The 20317-nt window shown below is 54.2% G+C and overlaps 1 protein-coding gene across 1 annotated transcript; it reads right to left on the bottom strand.

Moving 5' to 3' along the window:
• Window positions 1-602: 602 nt before the first annotated feature.
• Window positions 603-20006, bottom strand: Cpz (carboxypeptidase Z). Its single transcript, XM_051200340.1, has 11 exons — window positions 19755-20006; window positions 16442-16474; window positions 14365-14739; window positions 13134-13346; window positions 10589-10785; window positions 9831-9992; window positions 9109-9267; window positions 6692-6827; window positions 5222-5361; window positions 2150-2249; window positions 603-1065 (listed from the first exon to the last, which is right to left on the bottom strand). The coding sequence occupies exons 1-11, from the start codon at window positions 19840-19842 to the stop codon at window positions 719-721; spliced, it is 1950 nt and encodes a 649-aa protein (XP_051056297.1). The 5' UTR covers window positions 19843-20006; the 3' UTR covers window positions 603-718.
• Between the last annotated feature and the right edge of the window lie 311 nt (window positions 20007-20317).

Below are 20317 nucleotides of genomic sequence, written 5' to 3'. Positions count from 1 at the left end.
AGAGAGACCTATAAACCAAGCAGAGAGGCCAGCAGCCCTTCAGGACTGGGCCATGATCGAGTTTTGTTGTTAAAAACATCAGTCTGACTTTGTCACGCAGTGCGAGCTGGCTGTGGCCTCTTTGTTAGCACTCCCTTAGGAAGCTAATCTGGTAAACCCCAGGACTGGCAAACCCCCTTATAGTGGGAGAGATGGTCAAGAGAGGGCACCCAGAGGGAGCTTGGGGCCATGGATGGTCCCTGGGCCTGAGCTGGTGGCCCTGTAAGAATAAAGGAAGGGCCAAAGAATACTGCAACCCAGAATCAGAACCCCATGGAGCCTGTGAGCCCCCAAAGGCAGATTTCAGGGTTCCAGGGTTCCATGCTGCAGGGTTCCAGTGCTAACCATGTCTTCTGCCTCCTGGCCACTCAGCCTACAGCAGCACCATCCAGAACTCAGCCATCAAGGCTCCATCCAGAGCTCAGCCATCAAGGCTCCGGGGTCCTGCTACTGGAGAAGACAGGGAGAGCACCACCCAGGGCCTTTGTGTCAGAACCAGTCCAAGCTGCCCTCAGTAGCTAGGATCCCATTCCTCCCCTCTCTGCGTGGAGCCTTGCATCACAGTGGGTGAACACATTTTAATAAACCGCGGGGGCCGTGTGTAATGTCCGTGGCCGGGAGACTCCAGAAGCAGCAGTCTAGGTTGGAGGTGGACATCAAGGCAGGGCCTGAGGGGCCGCTAGTACTTGAGCAGCCAGCGTGGCTTGTGTGGGGTCAGCGATGTGAAGTAAGACCACCACCACGGCTTGCTCCCACTAGCTGGTTGCCTACGAGCCCTGGGGGGCTCGAAATCCAGCTGTGCGGCCTCTCCTCTTGGGTCTTGGGTCCAGGGTGAAGCTCTTGAAGGTCCAGAAAGGAAGTTCTTGGGTCCTGCCCGTAGAGGCTGGAGGATGAAGTCCACACGGCCGGCCCTCCTCATGCGCAAGGGAATGGTAACTCTCTTCATAACCTTGGAGTAGCCAGGGGCCTGAGCAATGACAATATGGGAACCCGGGGGAAGGAGTCTCCAATAGTCACCATCAGGGGCTTCAAAGAGAATAGAAACAACCCTCAGAGGGCTTCAGTCCCAGGCTGAGGCAGAAGGGTGATAGTTGGGGGGGGGGGAGGCTGCATAATAGATGAGGCTAAGAAGGCCTTAGCACAGGGTGGGATAGGCATTTGCCTCCACGCACAGTGTCCTCTTCTGTCAAACTTCTATTCATCCCTCAAAACCCTACTTAAGTGCTACCTCGTCCTGGCAAGTTTTACTCGGTCCCCAGTTACTTAGTCAGCAAGTCTACCTCCCACTAGATAGTGATGCTGCCAGGTCCCATGTTATAGGTATCTATTTTTTTTTTAAATGAGGTTATTTTTATTTTACGTGGGTGAGTCTTTTCCCTGCACGTATGTTTTTGCATCACATGCAAGCACAGTGCCCACAGAGGTCAGAAGAGGACATGAATCCTCTGGAACTGGAGTTATGGGTAGCTATGAACCACCATATATACTGGGAATTGAACCTGTGTCCTCTGCAAGAGCAACACACGTCCTTCCTTAGCTGCCTCTCCAGACAATGGACTATGACATTCAGCAGCTGGGAAAGGCCTGAGGACAGCCAGACAAAACCAGCTTTTCAGAGTGCCATGGGTTCCATGTGCTCTGTGTTTGAACAATCGGCCCCGGGTTAGTGGTGGCATTTTGGAAGATTGTGAACGCTTTAGGAGGTAGAGCCCACTGCCATGTTTTCTCCACCAGGATGGGCTCTGAGGCAAAAATAAACCTGCCTTCCTTAGGTTGCTTCTTGCCAGGTCACATCAACGAGCCAGATAACTAAGTACCCTGCTCACAGTGTCCCAGCGTGAACTGGGGGACCGATATGAAAAGGATCCTGAAGGGAGGTGGCTTCAGGCTGCCACCTCTGCAAAAATTGTGTTTCCAGAAACACCGCAGCCATAGCAGAACCACCTCTTCCCAGGAAAACACAGCAGGAGACGCAGCACAGCGCAGGGCAGGCCGGGGCCCACATGCTGCCACCCTCCCTGACCACGCTGGCTGAGAGTTGTTGGAGCAGCTGGTGAGACTCAAACCCTGCCCTGGCCTCACTCACAGCTGGATGAAGGCTGTTGCTCACCTGTGGTGACATCATGGCGGATGCCTTTCACTAGAATCCTCGCGTTTTTGACAGGCTTTCCGTATTTGTCTGTCACCACGCCCTTGATGCCTCGGTGCACCTGTAGGCACCAGAGAGAAGGTACAGAGGTGACACCTGCCTCCAACGGTCACTTTCACTACTCCTCCATCAGGCTCCTCTGAGTGGGGATTCTGCTTACGTAATTGAGTAAGTCACTCTCTGGGCCTTATTTCCTATTTGGGGCAACCTGTTCTAGAACATTCTGGGATTTTTGACTGGCAGTGGACCTCTGCGTAAGGATCCTGTTCACTTTCCTTCCTGACATCAGACACTGAAGACAACTTTCGCTGTCTACCCTGAGGTGTTTCTGAGCTTCAATACCTTCCTAGCCTCATAGTTCCCTCTGAGAAGAGGTTCTAGAAGGAAGCCTGGTAAAGACATAGACAAGGGCCTTGGACCCCAATCTACTACTGACTCTTGTATGTATCTACCTATGTACCAGACACCCTGCCCATACCTTCAGAATAAAACCCAGGACCCATGGAGGACAGCCACAGAGTTGGACTCACTCAGGCCTACTGTTAACTAGCCCTGTGGCTACCCAGCCACACCCTGAGCCTTCTGCACCCAATGGCTCCTGCCTCAGGGCCTCCTGACCCCAGGAAACCATTTGTTTGGTCACATGCAGCCTCCTCAGCTACAGAACCGGTCTAAGTGGAGCCAAGATTGCCAGCAACACCTAGGGCTCACAATGCCTCTGAGGTCAGCAAAGGCAGGAGCTTAATTATCCCTGGAGTCCTCTCTGCTCAGAGCCAGAGGCAGCTCCTGACCCTCGGTGGTGGCAAGGAGGATATAATAAAGTCACTTCTCTCCTACTTTTTAGCAATAAACCAGTGTTGGATGTTTGGAAAGGGGGCACGCAGAATGTGGGCAAGCACAGGATAGGAGCTCAACTCTCCTGACCAGAACAAGTGACCTGGATGGGTGGCCACGGCCAGGGTGCCCCTGGGCATCACCGCTATTCTGTGGAGCTGAACCCAGAAACAATACCCTGCGGAGCAACAGGAGGGTTTCAAATGGCAAGCTTCTGCCATGGGAGGAATCGGGGAAAACTGGCGGTGCAGACTCACCACGCCACCCAGCTCCTCATCCACAGAATGCAGCTGAATTCTACATGTGGCACCAGCTCAGCGGACCTGGCTAACGCTGGCCCTTGAGTCAGTGGTCACTGCTCACCTCTGGCTCCCACACATGTGTACCTAGACCTCTGTCTTTCACCTTCTCCCTTTTAGAATGTTCTGACCATCAGCCACAACTGGCTCCTTCTCCCACTTCCAGACATGGATGCTTCTCAACCCTCTGCTGACCCCACAGCCTCAGCTTGTCTCTCCCAGCTGGGCCTTACTGAGTCGAGTCCTATTCCTCTGTCCCTCAAGGAAACAGGGGGCCTGGGCATGGGAGTCCCTCCCTCCAGTTGGCTAGTCTCCAATCTGCACTTCAACTGGGGTCCTCTCCTGCCACCCCTGGGCCTGGAGGTGTGTGGCAGGAAGAACCGGTTTTGTCTCTCCCACCCCCACCCCTGAGCCTGCCTAGGATCACTGTGAAAGTGGCCTCAATTGGCCATGACAGACGCGATCCTTATCAGGACCCGTGCCCGCTTTCCTGGGGGTCATCCGTCTCAGAGTAGGCCAAGTGCTGTCCAACTGGCCACCGCTTCGCTTGCCATTAAATCTTCATACACGGATACTTCATGTACAATATCCAGGGAGCGATCTCAGCCCCACAAAAAGCTCCTTCTAACTCATTTTCCCCAGACAACCACAGACGGCCTGAGTGCCAAGCTCTGCCCCAAGTCCTGCTACGGATGAGATGAGACACACCCTGCCTGACAGACATGCCAGCTACCACGGAAGACACACCTGGCCACCCATCCACATTCTGTGCTACCTGGGGTTGTGTTCTTCCCATTCTAGCAAGATTCAGCCTGCTCTTACCCAGGGGAAAGGTCCCAATCTCTCTAGAAAGGACGGGGCTCAAGGACAGAACCTTGGGGATACAAAGTCTAGACTAAACTCCAGGCAGCTGCCGGGCCACACTGCACGGCCACTCCTTTTCCTCTGCCTCTTCCTTTGTCATAGTCACGGGCCCCTGAGGCCACAGTGGTCCTTCTCTCAAGCCCCATCACTTGAGGATGGGGCTGCCAAGGACAGGGAAAACTAGGGATGGGACCAACTGTGAAATACTGTGCACTTGCCACAGCCACCCTGCACCTGAGCATGCTTGATTCCCTCAGGTGCCATCTCCCTATGACTCTCCGAGCCTTGTCATGTAAGCCGTGCTGGCTTAGGAACCCATTTCTCCTGACTCAGTAGACCCTAGCTCAAGGATCCAATGGGAGTTCCTGGGGGTATATCTCCAACTATTCCTATCCCTGCCGGCCCACCTGTGTCCAGATCACCTTGATACAGATAGGCAGTTACTCTTAGACAGTCTATCCTTCAGTCTTAGGCCTGATATACGAACAGGATGTAGCCCAGAGTCATCGTCTCTGAGACCCTCCCACACACAGTCCCCCATCGCTCCTGCAGCCAGACATCACTCCAGTCACAGGGAGGGACCCTGGCAGTCTCAAGGCTTCATTGAGTCCCCCATTGCACTCCTGCTCAGAGTGTACCCTCTTCCTGCCTGGTTCCCCTTCTCTCACAATTCAGCTTGATTCACTACTGTCCCCTGGTAATCCCCCGGGGCCTGGAGGCTGGCCAGCCCCCCAACCCCAAGCTCCTAGCTGCTGTGCTCCCTCTGGCAATCCAGCTTTGTGTGTATGAGATCCTTACCCAAAGGGCATCTACCTGGCATTCCCCCGGGGTGCAGGGAGGAGAAGGGGGTGGGAAGCCCTGCCCCTCAACCTCCCGACCTCGCTCCTTCTCGGGCCTGCCTGTCTGAATGGATGGTCAGAGAAGTCATGAACAGACACTTCCCCAGAGCACCAGACAGAGCCTAGGGATGAGGGAGCCTGAGGGTGGGGCTGAACCCCATCCCCACCATGGGAAGCTTCCAGTGGGCGGGTCTCACCATCTCCAGGAAGTTCAACAGGGGCTCTTTGTTGTGTTGCCACAGGCCGTAGAGCGCCTCCTCTGGCGGGAACTTCACACAGCCCAGCTCCACTGTGATCTCAAAGCAGTTGGTGTGGAGGTAGTTGAAGTCAGACATCCCTGTGGGGTGGGCAGCTGGGTGTCAAGGGCAGGGACCCTGGAGCAGGCACAACACCGCTTTGCACATAGAGATGACTTACTCTGCCACTGCTTGCCCATGCACAGCCCTGAGCACAGGAGTAAGAGGCCTTGGCAAGGCCACAGAGGCAAACTGTGATTCTAGACAGGTGGGTAGCAGAGTCATGGGATTAGAATCTTGTTCTCCCAGAGAAGCCAGCCAGGGTACCACACGGGCCTCTGTGTTCTAGCTATTGAGCCTGCAGCCCCAAAGGTTCTGACAATGTCCACAGCATCCAGCTGCCCTGGGAAACCTGGTCATTTCATTTCCCAGGAGAGTAAGTCAGAGGACTACAATGTCCTCTCCCCTGCGGTCTGATCTAAGGTCCTTTGAGTTTCAGAGCCCTGCTGTTGCAGCCATCACTGTCCACAGTCCTCAAGGCTGCCACAGTCCATCTGCCCCGTGGCCCTGCCAGCTCCAGGAAGGAAGCCTGCTGGCCTCTCCAGTTCAGCCCTTATAGGACAGCTGCAAGCCTCAACAGTAGGACCTTGTCTGGCATCTGGGGAACCAATGTACCTGAAGCCTTGGAGATGGAAACGTCATGTTACAAAAGATGTCATGTGTCGGTCACTGGCAGCGTGGAAGAGCCAGATAATAGCTTTGGCACACATGAGAAGGGTAGCTCTCCACCACCTGAGTAGGATTGGCGGGAGGCAGAGTGGCAGGGTGAGCCCCAGCTGTGCTAACAAAGGCCTTGTGAGTGTGTCTCTTGCCCTCATCTGCAGAACGGTCCAGGGGGGAGATGTGCTGGGTACAGCAGGAATCAGATGAAGGGTGGCTGTATCAGTGCATGTGGGCCCTTCAGTGGGTGCCTAGGATATGCAAAGCATCTATGCTCCACAGTGAACCTGTGATGCCTTCCCCCAGGACACAGCAGCCAGCGAGGACTCAGAGGCCCAGTGAGTGCCGAGCTTGGGAAAACCAGGAAGCCTTAGAGTATAAGTACTTACACAGTAAATAATCCCAACCATTCAGACCTGTTACACAGAACAAAACTCCATTGTCCCTGAAATGTCGGCTTCTCTGGGGGTTCTATCACCACACCTGACAGCCCTTTGTGATCCCTAACAAGCAGCAAGGGCTTGGTCATGAGTGGAATCACCACGTGGGTGACTATAAAATAAAATTAACCGTGGCTGTAGCTGCCAAAGTCACAGGACCAGCTCACTCCAGTCCCACCTCTCTCTGGACTAAGACTCAAGCCAGACTCCGCCCGAATGCCAGGGCTCTGCTGAGGGGGGGGGCCCACCCACCCGCCTGTGCAGGCCGCACCTCCAGTGAAGCTGTACCAGTCCGCCCCGTTGATGATGCTCCCCTGCTTCAGGAAGTTGCCCCCACACCTGTTCTCCGACCTGTCCATCATCATGGGGTGGACGTCAGCATAGGCTCTGGCCAGCAGCTTGAACATCTGGAGATGGGGATTGAGAAGATGGCAGCTCTACATCCCTCCACCATCTACCCACATGGATTTGGCTCTTGGGGTAGGCCCAGTACCTGGTCCATCTGACCCCACCCACTCTTCATTCCCATCCTTGCCGTGGGCAAGCCCATCCCATGTTCCTCTCCTCCACTGTCCTGTGGGTGGAGACTGTAGCCATCATCCCCCAACTCCTGGGCACATGAGCCTCAGGCCAGGCTTAGAGCTGGATGTGGTACAGAGAAGTGGCCTGTCTGCAGGCCATTTGGGCAGGCAGGGCACAGACATGAAGACCGCACATGAAACAAGGTAGCCAGAGCCAGGTGTGGTGGCGCACACCTTTAATCCCAGCAATCAGGAGGTAGAGACAGGCAGATCTCTTAAGTTCAAGGCCAGCCTAGTCTACATTGCCATTCAGGGCATCTAGGGCTGCATAAAGAAACTGTGTCTCAAAAAACCAAAAAGGAAGAAAGAAACAAGGCAACCACATGCTGGGCACAGAGACCACAGAGACCCAGGGATACAGGTCACTGGGCGTAGCAACCTGCCCTCTCTACAGCTGCCTGAGCAAGTACCACAGTGAGCTGCAGCTCTGCCAACTCTTAGGGCCGTGGCAAGTAGGAAGGGCTGAGGACATGAGCATGGCGCCCCGGGTTGGCTCTCTCTAGCAGGATGGAACACTGGCAAAGGGGTACCTAGGGACACCAAGTCAGCTCCTTTCCTCACACTCCCCCACCTCTCCTGAGACTGTGGTTTCCACAGAGCCTGCTGCCGGCTACAGGCTGCATAGTTATTGATTGAGGATTGATGGCTGAGGAGCAGGCTCACTTCTCTGACTCTAGTGGGACCCATTGAGGTGAACCTCCCCCCTACGGACATCCCCAGACGCTGAGGGGCTGGCCTAACATGGAGGGGCTCCTGCTCCTCAGAGCACTCCTACCCACCCAGAAGATGCACCTGCTCTATGGAGGCACAAGATCTGAGACCCCCCCCCTCTACTGAATGAGTGTGCAAATGAATGTGTGAGGGTAAATGAATGAGTAAATTGAGTGAGTGAATGAATGAATGAGCTGATGAGCAGAAGCACGACCAAGAATCCAGCGGTTACAGGTGTTGCTGGCACGGCCCTTGCAACCTACAAGCACAAGTGCATTGAGCCTGCTCTGGCTGCGCAGAGGTTTCTGACAGCCTGTTCCCGAAGCATCCTTCCAAACCTGGACATCTCCACCTCACCCTTACCCCTCTTCTCGCCTGGGAGAAGCTCCAACCTCAGGGAAGCCTTCTAAGTCTAGGCCAGGCCTGACACACATGTAAACACAGTACATGCACATGCTCCCGATGGCATGAAAACACAAACACCTGTGTTCGCACATGTCTACGTACACTGTGCCCCAGCCTCTGGAACCCTTCACGGAGGCTGGGCTATCCTGTTCCTGCTTGTTTGATCTTTTTTTGGGGGGGGGGTGTTTCTTTGTTTTGTTTTTTGTCTTCCTCCATGAACAGAGGAACCTCAGAGTAGGAAGGAGCAGTCCCCTCTGCCATTGTGGCCTAGGAACAGAGAAGGGACTGGATGTGTTCAACAGGGGTAAGGGCAGCTGTTCCCCTGGCCAGGAGGCTCAAAGATCAGGGAGCCTGGCGTCTCCCTCATCTGTCCCAGACGGTCCCTACCTCCAGGTCCCTTCTCCTAAGCTTGTCAAGAAAACTGCTCTGGAGGGCGGGCCAGGCTCCCTGCACCCATCTGACTCCCAGGAGGCCTGCCTGACTGCATAGGCCCCACCTGGGGCAGGAGTCTGCTGCCTCCAGGCATGCGGGAGGAAATGGAGGGCTAGCCCCAGACCTGGGGGACACCAGGGACAGATAAGCCTCACCCCTATCTCACATGCTTTCTCTGCAAACGCAGGGCTGGGTAGCACAGCACCCACAATGAGGAAAACAGGCCTAAGAAACCAGGGTTTCTACCCAAGAACCCCAGTGAGCATCAGCAGGGCCAGAGCCCCACCCCTAACCTCAGCACTCAGCTTAGAGCCCACTGGGCATAATGCATGTGGTAACACTGCCCCCTGCTGGTGTGATCTGGAACAACATGAGACACATCCACATATGGAGAGGCCAGTTCCCCCCTGGGGTTGGGGACAATGAGAGAGAAGAGCTGCTCTCTGCAAAGAGGCTGCTAATAGTTCAACAACACCTTTGTCTTCCTTCGTGAGCTAGAACAGAAGTGACTGTGCTAGCAGAGAACCCCTGTCCCAGTTTGTCTCTGTCCACTTCTCACCTTCTCATCAGGAGTGGGAGAAAACATCTTTTCCTCATGGGGGTGCTTGGAGAAGTCGAAGGGGTAGGACACCACCAGGTCGCCCCCATGCAGGCTGGCTGAGAGGACGAAAGGAATGGTCTGTATCCACTTCATGATGGCCTTGGTCTCAGGGGCCACCTGCCAGGATGGAGGACTGCTCAGGATTCTCCTGCTCCACTGGCCACCCATCATCCATGCCTTTCCCACCAAGCCCAGACTCCTGCCCAGCCACCACAGTTCCCTCCAGTCACCGCGGAGTTCATGCTGGTCTTTCAGCTTGGAACTCACATCGCTCTACCCGGTCAGGACCATCTCTCCAGGCATCTGAGGAGCATCCCACCCCTTCAGCTCCTGACCACCCCATTCCTGCATTAAGTAGGCCCCAGTACCTTCAGAAGTTGTTCTCACATTAAGCAGGTTATACTAGCTACAGAGGAGAGAGATCTGGTCAAGCTTGGTTTACACTGGAGGGAGAACTCAGGGACTCTGGGAAAGTGCCTGGGCCCTGAGTGCTTCAACAGGATGCAGACATGTGTCAGCCCTGCTGTAGACTTGGGGGTCTCAATACATTGTTCCCTGGGCTAGCAAGGCATAAGCCTACCTCACAGGCTAAATACTGAGGCTCAGAGGCGTCAGTGCCCAAGGGAGGGACGCCTGGAGTCCCTAGCTCAGAGAGGGGGCTCTGGTCACACAGCTCCTACCTTACCCCACCAGTAGTACTGTGAGATGGGGATGTGGTCTGTGCGCACACCACGAGTGGAGGCCAGCCGGTAGTACTCGGATGTCAGGTCCGGGAAGTTGCGGTTTAGATCCAGGTTTTGTGCATTCTGTCTCCCGCTGATCCAGCCGTTGTAGCCAGCACCCTGAACACATGGGCCCAGCCAAGGATCAGCAACTCCCTCCCCACATTTTCCAGCCCAGGATTCAGCTGGACTGAGAGTCAAAGGACTGTGGCTTCTGTGGCTTCGTGTGATGAACTCAAGGTGAATCACCTTTGCCCTCCCTCCCATCTCCTACCCTCCCCCACAGCCTTTCCACCACTCCTCAGCATCATGGTCCTACCCTCTTCTCCCATGTCTGGACCCCCCCATAGCAGCCCATGCCACTGGCCCCTTGCCTCCCTTGGCTCTCATCCATGACCCGCTGTCCCTCCTTATGGGCTTCCCTAACCCCCCCCCCCCAGCACACTTTCTTGTTGCAACCCTTTTCCTTATCTTGCATGTTAGAACTCTGCCACTGAGCTATATCCTCAGCCCTATCCTAAAACAATACTCCACAGCTCTGCTTTGTCAGTGCCCATCTTGCCCACCCATCAAGCAGAAGGTTGCAGTATTGCTGCTTGCTTAGTCCTGGTCACCTGGAGAGGTGGTTGCAAATAGGCCCTCAACAACGATGAATAAAGTCAAAGGGTAAGAGTGTTGGAGGAAGCAGCCCATCTCCAGGCAACGGGAGCTCCCACCTCTGCAGCCGCCACCTCGTAGCCATCAGGGTTCATGGATGGCAGCAGGTGGATGCGGGTGGTGTTCAGCAGGCGCTGGATGCGGGGGTTGCCCAGCAGGTACTCAGAGCACAGATACTGGGCCAGGTAGATGAGCATCTCCCGTCCCGCCACCTCGTTGCCATGGATGTTGCCAATGAGCTTCACCTCGGGCTCCACTGCAGGGAGAAACTGTGACGTGGGGTGATGTCTCCCAGACTGGGATCAGCAAGGGTAGCCAGGTTTTCCCCAGACCAATTCCTACTTGTTTTTGACTCAAGAGTCTCTAGACATGTTGAGGTATCTAGTTACTCGTTTCTTGAGCTCATCTCTTATGTTTAGCCACAATTATTAGCATAAATAAAGAATGCTTTGGTGTCATTGATTTGTGTGACTTTTATTGACATCCTTTGTTCATATTTGTGCAACAAGTCAAACATATCAGTGCTTAATAGGTAAAACAGCTAGGTTGGGAGGGAAGGATGAGCAGATGAGTGCCTAGAGAGATGGCTGTGTGGATGGATGTGGATGGATGGATGGATGGATGGGTGGATGGGTGGGTGGGTGGGTGGGTGGGTGGGTGGGTGGATGGATGGGTGGGTGGGTGGATGGATGGATGGGTGGGTGGATGGATGGGTGGATGGATGGATGGGCGGGTGGGTGGATGGATGGATGGATGGGTGGGTGGGTGGGTGGATGGATGGATGGATGGGTGGATGGATGGATGGGTGGGTGGGTGGATGGATGGATGGGTGGGTGGGTGGATGGATGGATGGATGGGTGGGTGGATGGGTGGGTGGGTGGATGGATGGATGGATGGGTGGGTGGATGGATGGGTGGATGGATGGATGGGTGGGTGGATGGATGGATGGATGGATATATAGGTTAATAGTTAAATAGACAGATGGAAGAACAAATGAATGAAGATATAAATTAATGGGTAGTTGGATAGGTGATTGGTAGATGGGTTGGTGAATGGGTGGATGGAAAATGGATGAGTGAATGGTGAATGGATAGATGAATGAATAAAATAACAAATGATGGGTAGACGAAAGGGCAGATGTGGGTGAATGGGTGGGTGAATGGGTGGATGAATGAGTGAAAGCATAGACAATAGCTCTGTTGTAGAAACAGTAGACTAGGCCTGGCAGCCTTCTTCAGTGTGGCTGTGGGAAAGTCACTCCTGTTTGTTGAAAGTAACATTGCTCTTGTGGAAAATAGACTCCCCCACCCTGCCTGTTTGGACCAGATTCATTCAGCTGTAGGTGTGAATGTCCAAGCCCTTCACAAGGTATAAAATGACAAGGAACTTTCCATGTCTGTAGGAGTGGGGGTTAGGTGTGGTCTTAGAGGCCAGATGTGACCTGATAATCTCCAGACCCTATGGGAGACAGAGCCCATGAACTTATAATGTCCATACTGCCTAGTACAACAGGGAGAAAGCTGGGTGGCGGTGAACAACTCAGCAGAATCCTGAGTCCACACACTCAGGGACTTCTGGAACTGAGGGAAGGATGGGCCCTATTACACCAACATGGCTACAGGACAGCTTGGATAGGCAGTAGAACCAAGGGAAGACCTGGGTTTGATGATGCTCTTGGTGTGCTTTTAAGGCCACCTTGTCCTATTACACAGGGGATGGAGCCCTGAGTCCAATCTTTGTTAGGAAATTCTAGAGCCCCAGATACAGTCAGCTGGGTGTCTCTCCTCCAACTAATAGCCGCTAGTCATCACTGTAACAAAGTTTGCACCACAGCAAGGAAGAATCAAAGGGCCTGAGCCCTCTAGCATTTTCTACATCTGAGAACAGGTCTCCACACCTGGTGTCACTGGACCTCAGTTTGGAAATGGAAAACCCGCTGTGTCCACACCATTGGCAAAATGTGCTTCCAATGTGGAGCAGAGCAGAAGGAAAGCAACCAGGACCCAGGACTCGGTGGACTGTAGGGCTGTGGTGACAGTGACACACTCCACGTTTGGGGCTAGGACTGAAGCTCTGGAAACCATTACACTGACCCTGTTTGCTCAATGTCCCCTCCAGGACCTGCCCTGGTCCCTGCAGCCTTCAACCTCTCAGAGGACTTTCCCTCTCCCTGAAGATGGAGTATTCATACTGTCAACTGTGTGGGTGACTTCTTAATATTACTCAGTCTCCTCAGACCACTGACTCTGTTGGGATGAGACCAACTCATTTCCATTCCCATGCTCCCAAACTCACAAATTATATGGGCCGTCCGGAGAAATCCATTGCTCCTAGAACTCACTATATAGACCAGGCTGGCCTCCAACTCACAGAGATCCTCCTGCCTCTGCTTCCTGAGTGCTGGGATTAAAGGTGTGCATGACCATGCCCAGCGTAGAGAAATCCTTTTTAATACTGTCCTGCTGGGCTGTGGTCATGCACCAATCTCAGCCCCCAAAGCATCACCTGCCCAGGTCGCTCCCAGCTTGTGTTCCCTGAGGCTAAGTGGGCTTGCACCCTGCTCCCAGGGGCAGAATCACACCCAGGCCTCACATGGTCACTCACTCAGCTCGTGCTGGCCTGGGCGGCTTGAGAACTCGATGACTAGCAGGTCCTTGCCTTCAAAGCTGCGCCCAATGCTGTAGGTCTTGGCCACCTGGGAACAGCGGGCTGCTGTCCTCTTCAGGACCCTGACCATCTGAGTATAGGAGTGGTGGGCAAATCGAATGAAGGTAGGTGGCAGGCCTGAGGGCAGGGCTTCCTCAGCATCCAGCTCTCCTGGGGAAGAAAGGGAACTGGAGCTGGGGTGTGCACTGCATATTTGCTCAGGGCTCAGATGGTCCCCTAGCCACCCAACCCTCATCCCCAACCCTCATCCCTCACTGCCATTCAGGTGGATGTGGAGATAATAAATAGGCCTCCTGGACGGGGCCACCACAAGACAACCAGTGATTGTGCCCAGGATCATACAAAACACACTCCCAGTGTATAAATGACAGTAAGATGTGGGTGCCTGCCTAGGAGCTTTCAAACGTGAAAAGGAGATCTCAAGAGAATGTGCATTCAGGAATCTTCAGCTTGCAGAAATCATGAGGGGCTGGCATCAGCCTCTAAGTCTTGGTTGTCTGTCATAACCCTGCCAGGATGGTGGCCCTGACACAGCTCTGCACCTGTCCGTACTGGCGCCATGGCCTATACTGTGTTAACACCCATGTGAACCAGAGAGCATGGCTCAGAGTGGTTCCTCAATCTGCAGTCTGCTGACATTGCTCCCAAATGCTTCTTCAACAGGGAGAGCTCCCACCAGGAAGAAGATGGGGCTGGGACGGTCATAGGTCATAGTGTGACCCCCACCACCACACCTGCCCCCTACCATTTCCCTGTTCCTCTCCAGAGCAGAAGCCCAGTGGCTAGCAGCTCTAGAGACTCTCCTCAGCCCAGCTGGCTGCAGAAACCTGAGACAGGTCCCTGCAGGACACCCGGCCGCCAAGGGTTAATGCCATTCCCACAGTGTCTCGCTCGTGGGTTTTTTTTTCTCAGAATGATTGCTGAGGAGAAGGAACAGCTAAAACCAGCAATTTGGTGGCAGACATGCCCAAAATAATCCCTCTCCAGCAGGCAGTGCCTGGCATGTCTTGAAGCAACAGGCTCAGCCAGAGTTGGCTGGCTTCCATGCCTGAACCCACCATGGACACCGTCCTGCCTGACAGGATAGCACTTCCCACCACCTACTGCACCTGCACTTGAGCCCCCAGAGCTAATGTGCAGCCTGAAGCACCCCAAAGCCTTGCCTTACCCCGGAGCTGTTCCAGAGGATCATAGCAACCTTCCTCCTCTGGTGTGAAGTATCGGGCACAGTCTAGGAAGTAGGGCCAGGCCATGTCGATGGCATCAAAAGCCGGCTGGCAGGCCTCCCGCAGACCCTCACAGACATGTCGGCAGGGCCTTCGGGTATGGCCTCCCTCACATCGGGGGACCAGCACGGAGCACCCCAGCAGCCGCAGGTCAGGGTTGCACTGGCCCTCCAGGAGGAAGTGCAGCACACCCAGAACAATGTACTCAGGACTGGACTCCACGGCTTCCCACGACCGGTGCTCTAGGGGTGTGGGGAATGATGTCTGGTTGTAGGATGCATCGCTGCAGGTCCTGAGATGCAGATCCACGCAGGTGGCTGCAGAAGGAGAGTCAGCAGGTCACAGGATGGCCCATGCCCACGTACATACTACCTAAGACCAGGGCCTGCGATGATGAGACCTACTCTGTGGGGAGAGGCAAGGACGGGGCTACTGTGGAAGAAGCAGGGTTCCAGAACTGACTGTGCCCAGCTATCTACCAGCAAATGGGCCAGGATGGCAAGGACACCAGCAGAATGGGAGCAGGCAGCCTGACCTGCCTGGACATGCTTGATGAGGCCAGAAGACTGGTAGAAGCAGAAACAAGCCTCAAGAAAGCCTCAAAGAAGAGATGTCCGTGAGAACGTACCACACATGGAGTGTCCCATCCTCTAGGGTGAAGGTTAAGTGTCCCCAGAAATGCACCTGGCAGGCCTGGTTCCGTTCCTCCTCTTACGAGGACATTGGAAGTGCAAGCTAAAGGGTGATAGCTCCTCTGATATTGGACAGTTTGTGCCGGACCAGCATGGATGGCTCCAAATGTCCTTCCTCCTGCAGCCATCATTTGCTAGGCAGGGCCTTCTAAACTTCTCCAGGAGCCCAGGAAGCTGCTGTGCACAAAGTTCTACCCCCATTCTGGCCTCTCCTTCTGCTACCTGTCACCTGATCCTCCCCCTCCCCATCAGAGACACCATGTGGCACAGACCTAAGATCATGACACTCTACAATGTCATCATGTGCAAAGGACCCACTGTTTGTGCTCAGCTTCTTTCTGTTCAAAGCATTTGAGATATTTTTGTCTTATATTCTGACCTTAGGCCTTTTTAATTCATTTATTTATAGGTGGTTCACACCACAGCAGGAATATGGAAGACATAAAACAACTTGCCTTTCTTTCTATTGTGCCTACCCTGGAGATTTAACCCAGAAGGTCAGTCTCGGCAGCAGGCACCCACTGAGCCACACTGTCAGCCCAGTTTCTTGATTTTTTTTTTTTTTTTTTTTTTTTTTTTTTTGAGACAGCCTTCACTCTATAGCCCAGGCTGATCCAGACCTTCTAAGTAGCCTGGGTTGGCTCCAAATTCATGGTAATCCTCCTGCCTTAGCCTCCTAAATGCTGAGATGACAGGCATGAGCCACCAAGCTCAGATATGGCACTGGTTGTTCAATGGGAGAAATGTTCCCGGGTTTTGCAAATCTTCTCCACATAGAATACACCTGATGTACACAACTAGTATGGAGAGGTTTTCCTCTTCCAGAGAAACAGCTGTGTGTCCCGAGTGTTTTAAATACATGACTTTGAAGTCACTACAAGAGATGCTCTCCCTCCTCATCTCAGGAAAGTTGAAACCATGACCCGGGGGGTTGTGGGAAAGGACATGTCCAAGTTCACAAGCCCATCTGGGCCTGCAGAGCTGGAAGCCAAGGATGGCATCTCTGTGCTGGGATGTGGATCAGAGCAGCCTGTTCTTAATGTGCAGGAGGTCACGGGCTCCGTCCTGAATAACACCCCCCAAAGAAAAGAAAAAGAATCATATAGCAAGAGACAAAGCAGAACTAGCCTTGGAAGGACCCCTAGCATGCCCCATGGCAGAGCTGGGCAGGCAGATCAGGCTATTCTCTTGTTTGGGCTATTTTCACTGGATCTGTGGAAGCTGTCCTGCTACCCACATCAGAAGCCAGCATCTCTGCTTTGACAGCATGGAGGTCAGGGGACTGTAGAGTTCCTACAAAACAAAGCAGGGGTGGGGTGGTACCTACCACTGTGTGTGGAGGCCAGCCTCTGACATTTACCTGGGAAGAGAGACAACCCTGAGTTAGCAGCAGACACAGGCCCACATCTCTCCCTCCACAGCCTTTGTGCAGTACTCACTGGGCACCAACCAGCCCTGTCCCATCCTCTGTCACCTTCACATCACTGGTCTGCACTGCTGACATCTGAGCCTGAAGCAGCAGGGACACCTGTCTCTCAGGTCAGGGGCCTGAGTCCGACAAACTGTACAACTTGCCTAAGAAAGTGGGTGCACTGGCATTGCTCTGGCCCAGCCTGAAATCAACCTGGAGAGCCCTGTGGCCACATCCCCATAGCCAGCCATGTACCAGCTCCCACAGTATCCTGAGCACCAGCCTCAGACCGTGCCCATGCCCCCACCATACTCACACTGAACATTATTCAAAGAGTCATCTAACCAGACTCCCCAGGCCCAAGGACACGGAAAGAGTGTTGGGTCTCAGATCTGTGTGAGTTGGGGAGCCCCTTTCCAGAAAAAATATTCAACATCCAAAGCTAACCTTGCAACTGTAGTGTCTCAAGGGCCTCCTAAGAGCCAGGCCTCCTGAACTCCTCTAGTAACATCCAGGAAGGGCCATAGAGCCCTATTGAACAGCCATGTTCAGCCAAAGGTCTGTTGGGTACCCTGTGCACAAGGAGAAGGTGCCAAGAAGGATTCTGCTAGTATAAGAACTGTGGCAAATGCCTGAACTCTGTCCCCTTCAGGCGGAGCTTGGCATGACCAGGAGCCTGGCAGGGGCACAGCATCTCTAGACTTCTCACAGATATAGAGTCATGCAGCAGGCAAACACACAACTAAGCCACCTGTGCCTGCCACCTATAGAGAAAGTGAGGGGCTCAGCCCCACCGTGGTTACCAGAACCCACCATGCTCAGCGGACCTACTATGAGTCAGCTGCCTCAATTCCGATCCTATTCCCAGGCTGCCACGAGACACAGGCAGCATCTGGGACACCATACCTCTGCCCGGCTGGCACTCACAGGGTAGCTCAGGATTCCACCCTCTTTGAGTTTGGGGGTTGTTCTTGGTGGTTTGAGACAGGGTCTCACGTTGCCCAGGTGACCCTGAGCTCTCCATGTAGCTGCAGGTGATCTTGAACTCTGGGCCACACCTGCCTTCCTCACGCATGCTGAGATGACAGGAGTTCACATCACGCCCAATTTCCTCCCTTTTAACCAACAGGGAGAGACTCACAGACTCTTTTAGGATGTGGATCTGGGCGTGCACTCAAGCCACAAGAAGCCCCGGCACCCCAGGACACACTATCCTCCTCACACTAATCATGCTGTAAGGAACCCTGAACTTGAGTCAGTGCAGTGAGAACAGAGGAAGGCCCGGCCCCTCCTGGCCTGGAAGGCTCTGGGTTCCCTGCTCACACAGTGGGAGCCTGGACAAGTCTCCCTTTACTCTTGGGCAGGCGGGCCTAGAATGTATAAGAAACAAGTTAAGCAAGCCACGGGGAGCAAGCCAGCAGCAAGCAGCCCTCCTCCATGGTCTCTGCATTAGCTCCTGCTTCCCCGTTCTAAGCTGCCTTGAGTTTCTGTCCTGACTTTCCCCAGGAGGTATAAGCCAAATAAACCCCAAGTTGCTATTGGTCGTGGTGTTTATCACAGCAATAGAAAGGAAGCAAACTGGACCATGCTCCACTCATATTTAATGACAATGAAGACATGTTGAAGTAATATTCCAGATTATTGGATTAAGTTTTGTATTATTTAAAATCACTCTCACCCGTTTCTTTCTGTCCTTGCTGTCCACATGGCTAGCCTATACAAACCACAAGGTGGCAGCATTTCTTCAAGGCAGAGATGGAAGCTGCTCTGGGTCCCGCCTTCCCTCTTTAACTGCGGGTCAGACTCTTGGGTAGAGCCCCTCTAACAGAGAAGTCAGAATGCCCTGGGGGTGGATCAGGGCAGCTGCCCCGTCACACAGCCGGGTAAAGGAGTCAGAGTAAGACCCCAAACTCAGGCTCAGAGAAGAACTCAATGAAAAGATTGGGCAGAGAGATGTATGCCAGGCTTGCTCCAAGCCCCTGGAACATGGAGACAGGGTGGGAGTTGTGGCTGTCCTTAGATGTGAAGGCTGGACCGAAACCATCAGGCTGACCCAGAAGTGTCCATGATCTGAAAGCCTTCCATGCCTATCCTTAGGGAGGGAGACTGGACCTGAAGAAGTTCCTCCCTCCCTGAAATCCTCCTGTGTGTTCTGCCCCAGTGAGGTAGCGGGTGTCTGTAAAGCAGCCTTTGCCTGGAGTCTGGGGGAGCGGGGAGGGTGTGATGCTCCTGGCATGGGGTCATGAAAGTCTTCCTGTAGCAGGGTTCTGAGACAGCAAGAGTTTGGAGAAGGGCCCTTCTATGCAAGGTATAGCAGTTAGACAGGCATGTGCTGCACACCGGTCCACACAGACTTGCACACGTACACACTTGCCCAATTGGCCTGCACTGTCCATTCTGCAGCAGGATGGATCAAGGGCCAGGGGAGGCCAGGGTGGGGAGAAAACTCCAGGCTGAGGGCAAAGAAAAGGGACATTGTGTTCCTAACATCCACCTGGCCAGAGCTCAGGTGACTACAAATTCTAGTTCTTAAAATTCTACATCTGATACCAAGGACTCTGAAGACCCTGGGGGCTCCAGCTAGATGCAGGTGGTTGCTGTTGATAAAGACCCCAAGAATGTGGACTAGATGCACCCCCACCCAAGTAAGAAGGAAACCGGAGCCCAGCTTCTGGAGGGGCAGTGGCGCCAGAACAGAATTGGGGACTCCAGATCCATCCTCAGGACCCTCCGTTGAGACTCCTGGGTGTCCCTGGCCCCTCCCTTCTTCCTGCCCTATCCCTCAGAAACACCCCTCCCTTCTTTGGGCCACTTCCAAAGAGTTATCCACATTGCAGCCAGGAGTTTCGAAGGAAGAGTCGGGAATCTGCTGTAGCCAGCTCCTCCCCTTTCCTGGAAGGACAGAGGACTCTGGCCGCCTTGTCCTGCAGTCCTGGCACTGATCACGCCGACCCATTTGCAGATCCCTCCAGTCCAGGTGCCTGCTCTGCACTGGCCCATGCTGTGTCCCCCTCACCTCTGCTGTCGCCCTGGGGTCCCTGGCTCTGGTGATGAGAAAGTCCAGTGCCCCAGCAAAGTTCTCTGTACTGCCTAAAGGTCACAAGGTGGCACCCTTAGAACATTCTACCCAGGCAGTAGCTCCGCGACCCGCGGGGAAAGAAAAGATCCCAGGTGATTTGAGGGGGGGCGGGTTGTCTAAATCTACCCAGAGAGGCAGCTGGAACCTTACCGGAGGGGTCAGATCCAGGAGAGCAGCTAGGGTGCGCAGCAGCGGCCAGTGTGGCCAGCACAGCCAAGAGCAGCAGCGGTGTAGGCATGGTGGGCGCTCAGATGCGCTGAAGGGTGCAGTGATGTGGCACTTGGGGCGCGCGGGTGGCGCTGCTGGGCCGGGCGGCTGCGGGCGGGGGAGGGGGGCGCGAGGAGCCGGCAGTGCTGGAGTCGGGTTACAACCAGCAGCGCCAGACACTGGAGAAGGGATGCTGGGGAGGAGGAAAGACAGATAAAAGCCAACCTGCCTCCTAGCCCTTCGGGAGACCCGCCTCCATAAAGGGACTTGCCCTCGTGTGGGAGGCTCTGATTTGGCCTAAAAACCTTGATTTGTGGGTGGATGGAGCCTGCACCAGAAGTGGAGATGGTTCCTGGCCCAGAGTTGACCCCAGCTGGAAGTGAGCCAGGCCTTGGTCAGAGCCAGCGAAATGAGGTCGGTCAGGCCTCTAGTGCCAATCCCGTGTGGATTCTCCCCCAGGGAAGCTGTTTGTGGAACAAAGGTGGTGGTACTGTGGCACGCTCTGC

This window comes from Phodopus roborovskii, unplaced genomic scaffold (genome assembly GCF_943737965.1).
Source record: "Phodopus roborovskii unplaced genomic scaffold, PHOROB, whole genome shotgun sequence".
In the NCBI taxonomy this organism is placed as follows: domain Eukaryota; kingdom Metazoa; phylum Chordata; class Mammalia; order Rodentia; family Cricetidae; genus Phodopus; species Phodopus roborovskii.
The sequence above is the reverse complement of the archived record's forward strand: the minus strand, read 5'-3'. Positions and strand labels throughout refer to the sequence as shown.

Bases quoted from the DNA above. Each gene is read 5' to 3' on its own strand.
- Cpz (XM_051200340.1), bottom strand. From the start codon at position 19,842: ATGCCTACACCGCTGCTGCTCTTGGCTGTGCTGGCCACACTGGCCGCT. The intron at 5,362-6,691 runs GTGCGGCCTGCA...CCCACCCCACAG, and splicing joins CTGGTACAGCTTCACTGGAG to GGATGTCTGACTTCAACTAC. The intron at 1,066-2,149 runs GTGAGCAACAGC...TTCTCTTTGAAG, and splicing joins CCGCCATGATGTCACCACAG to CCCCTGATGGTGACTATTGG.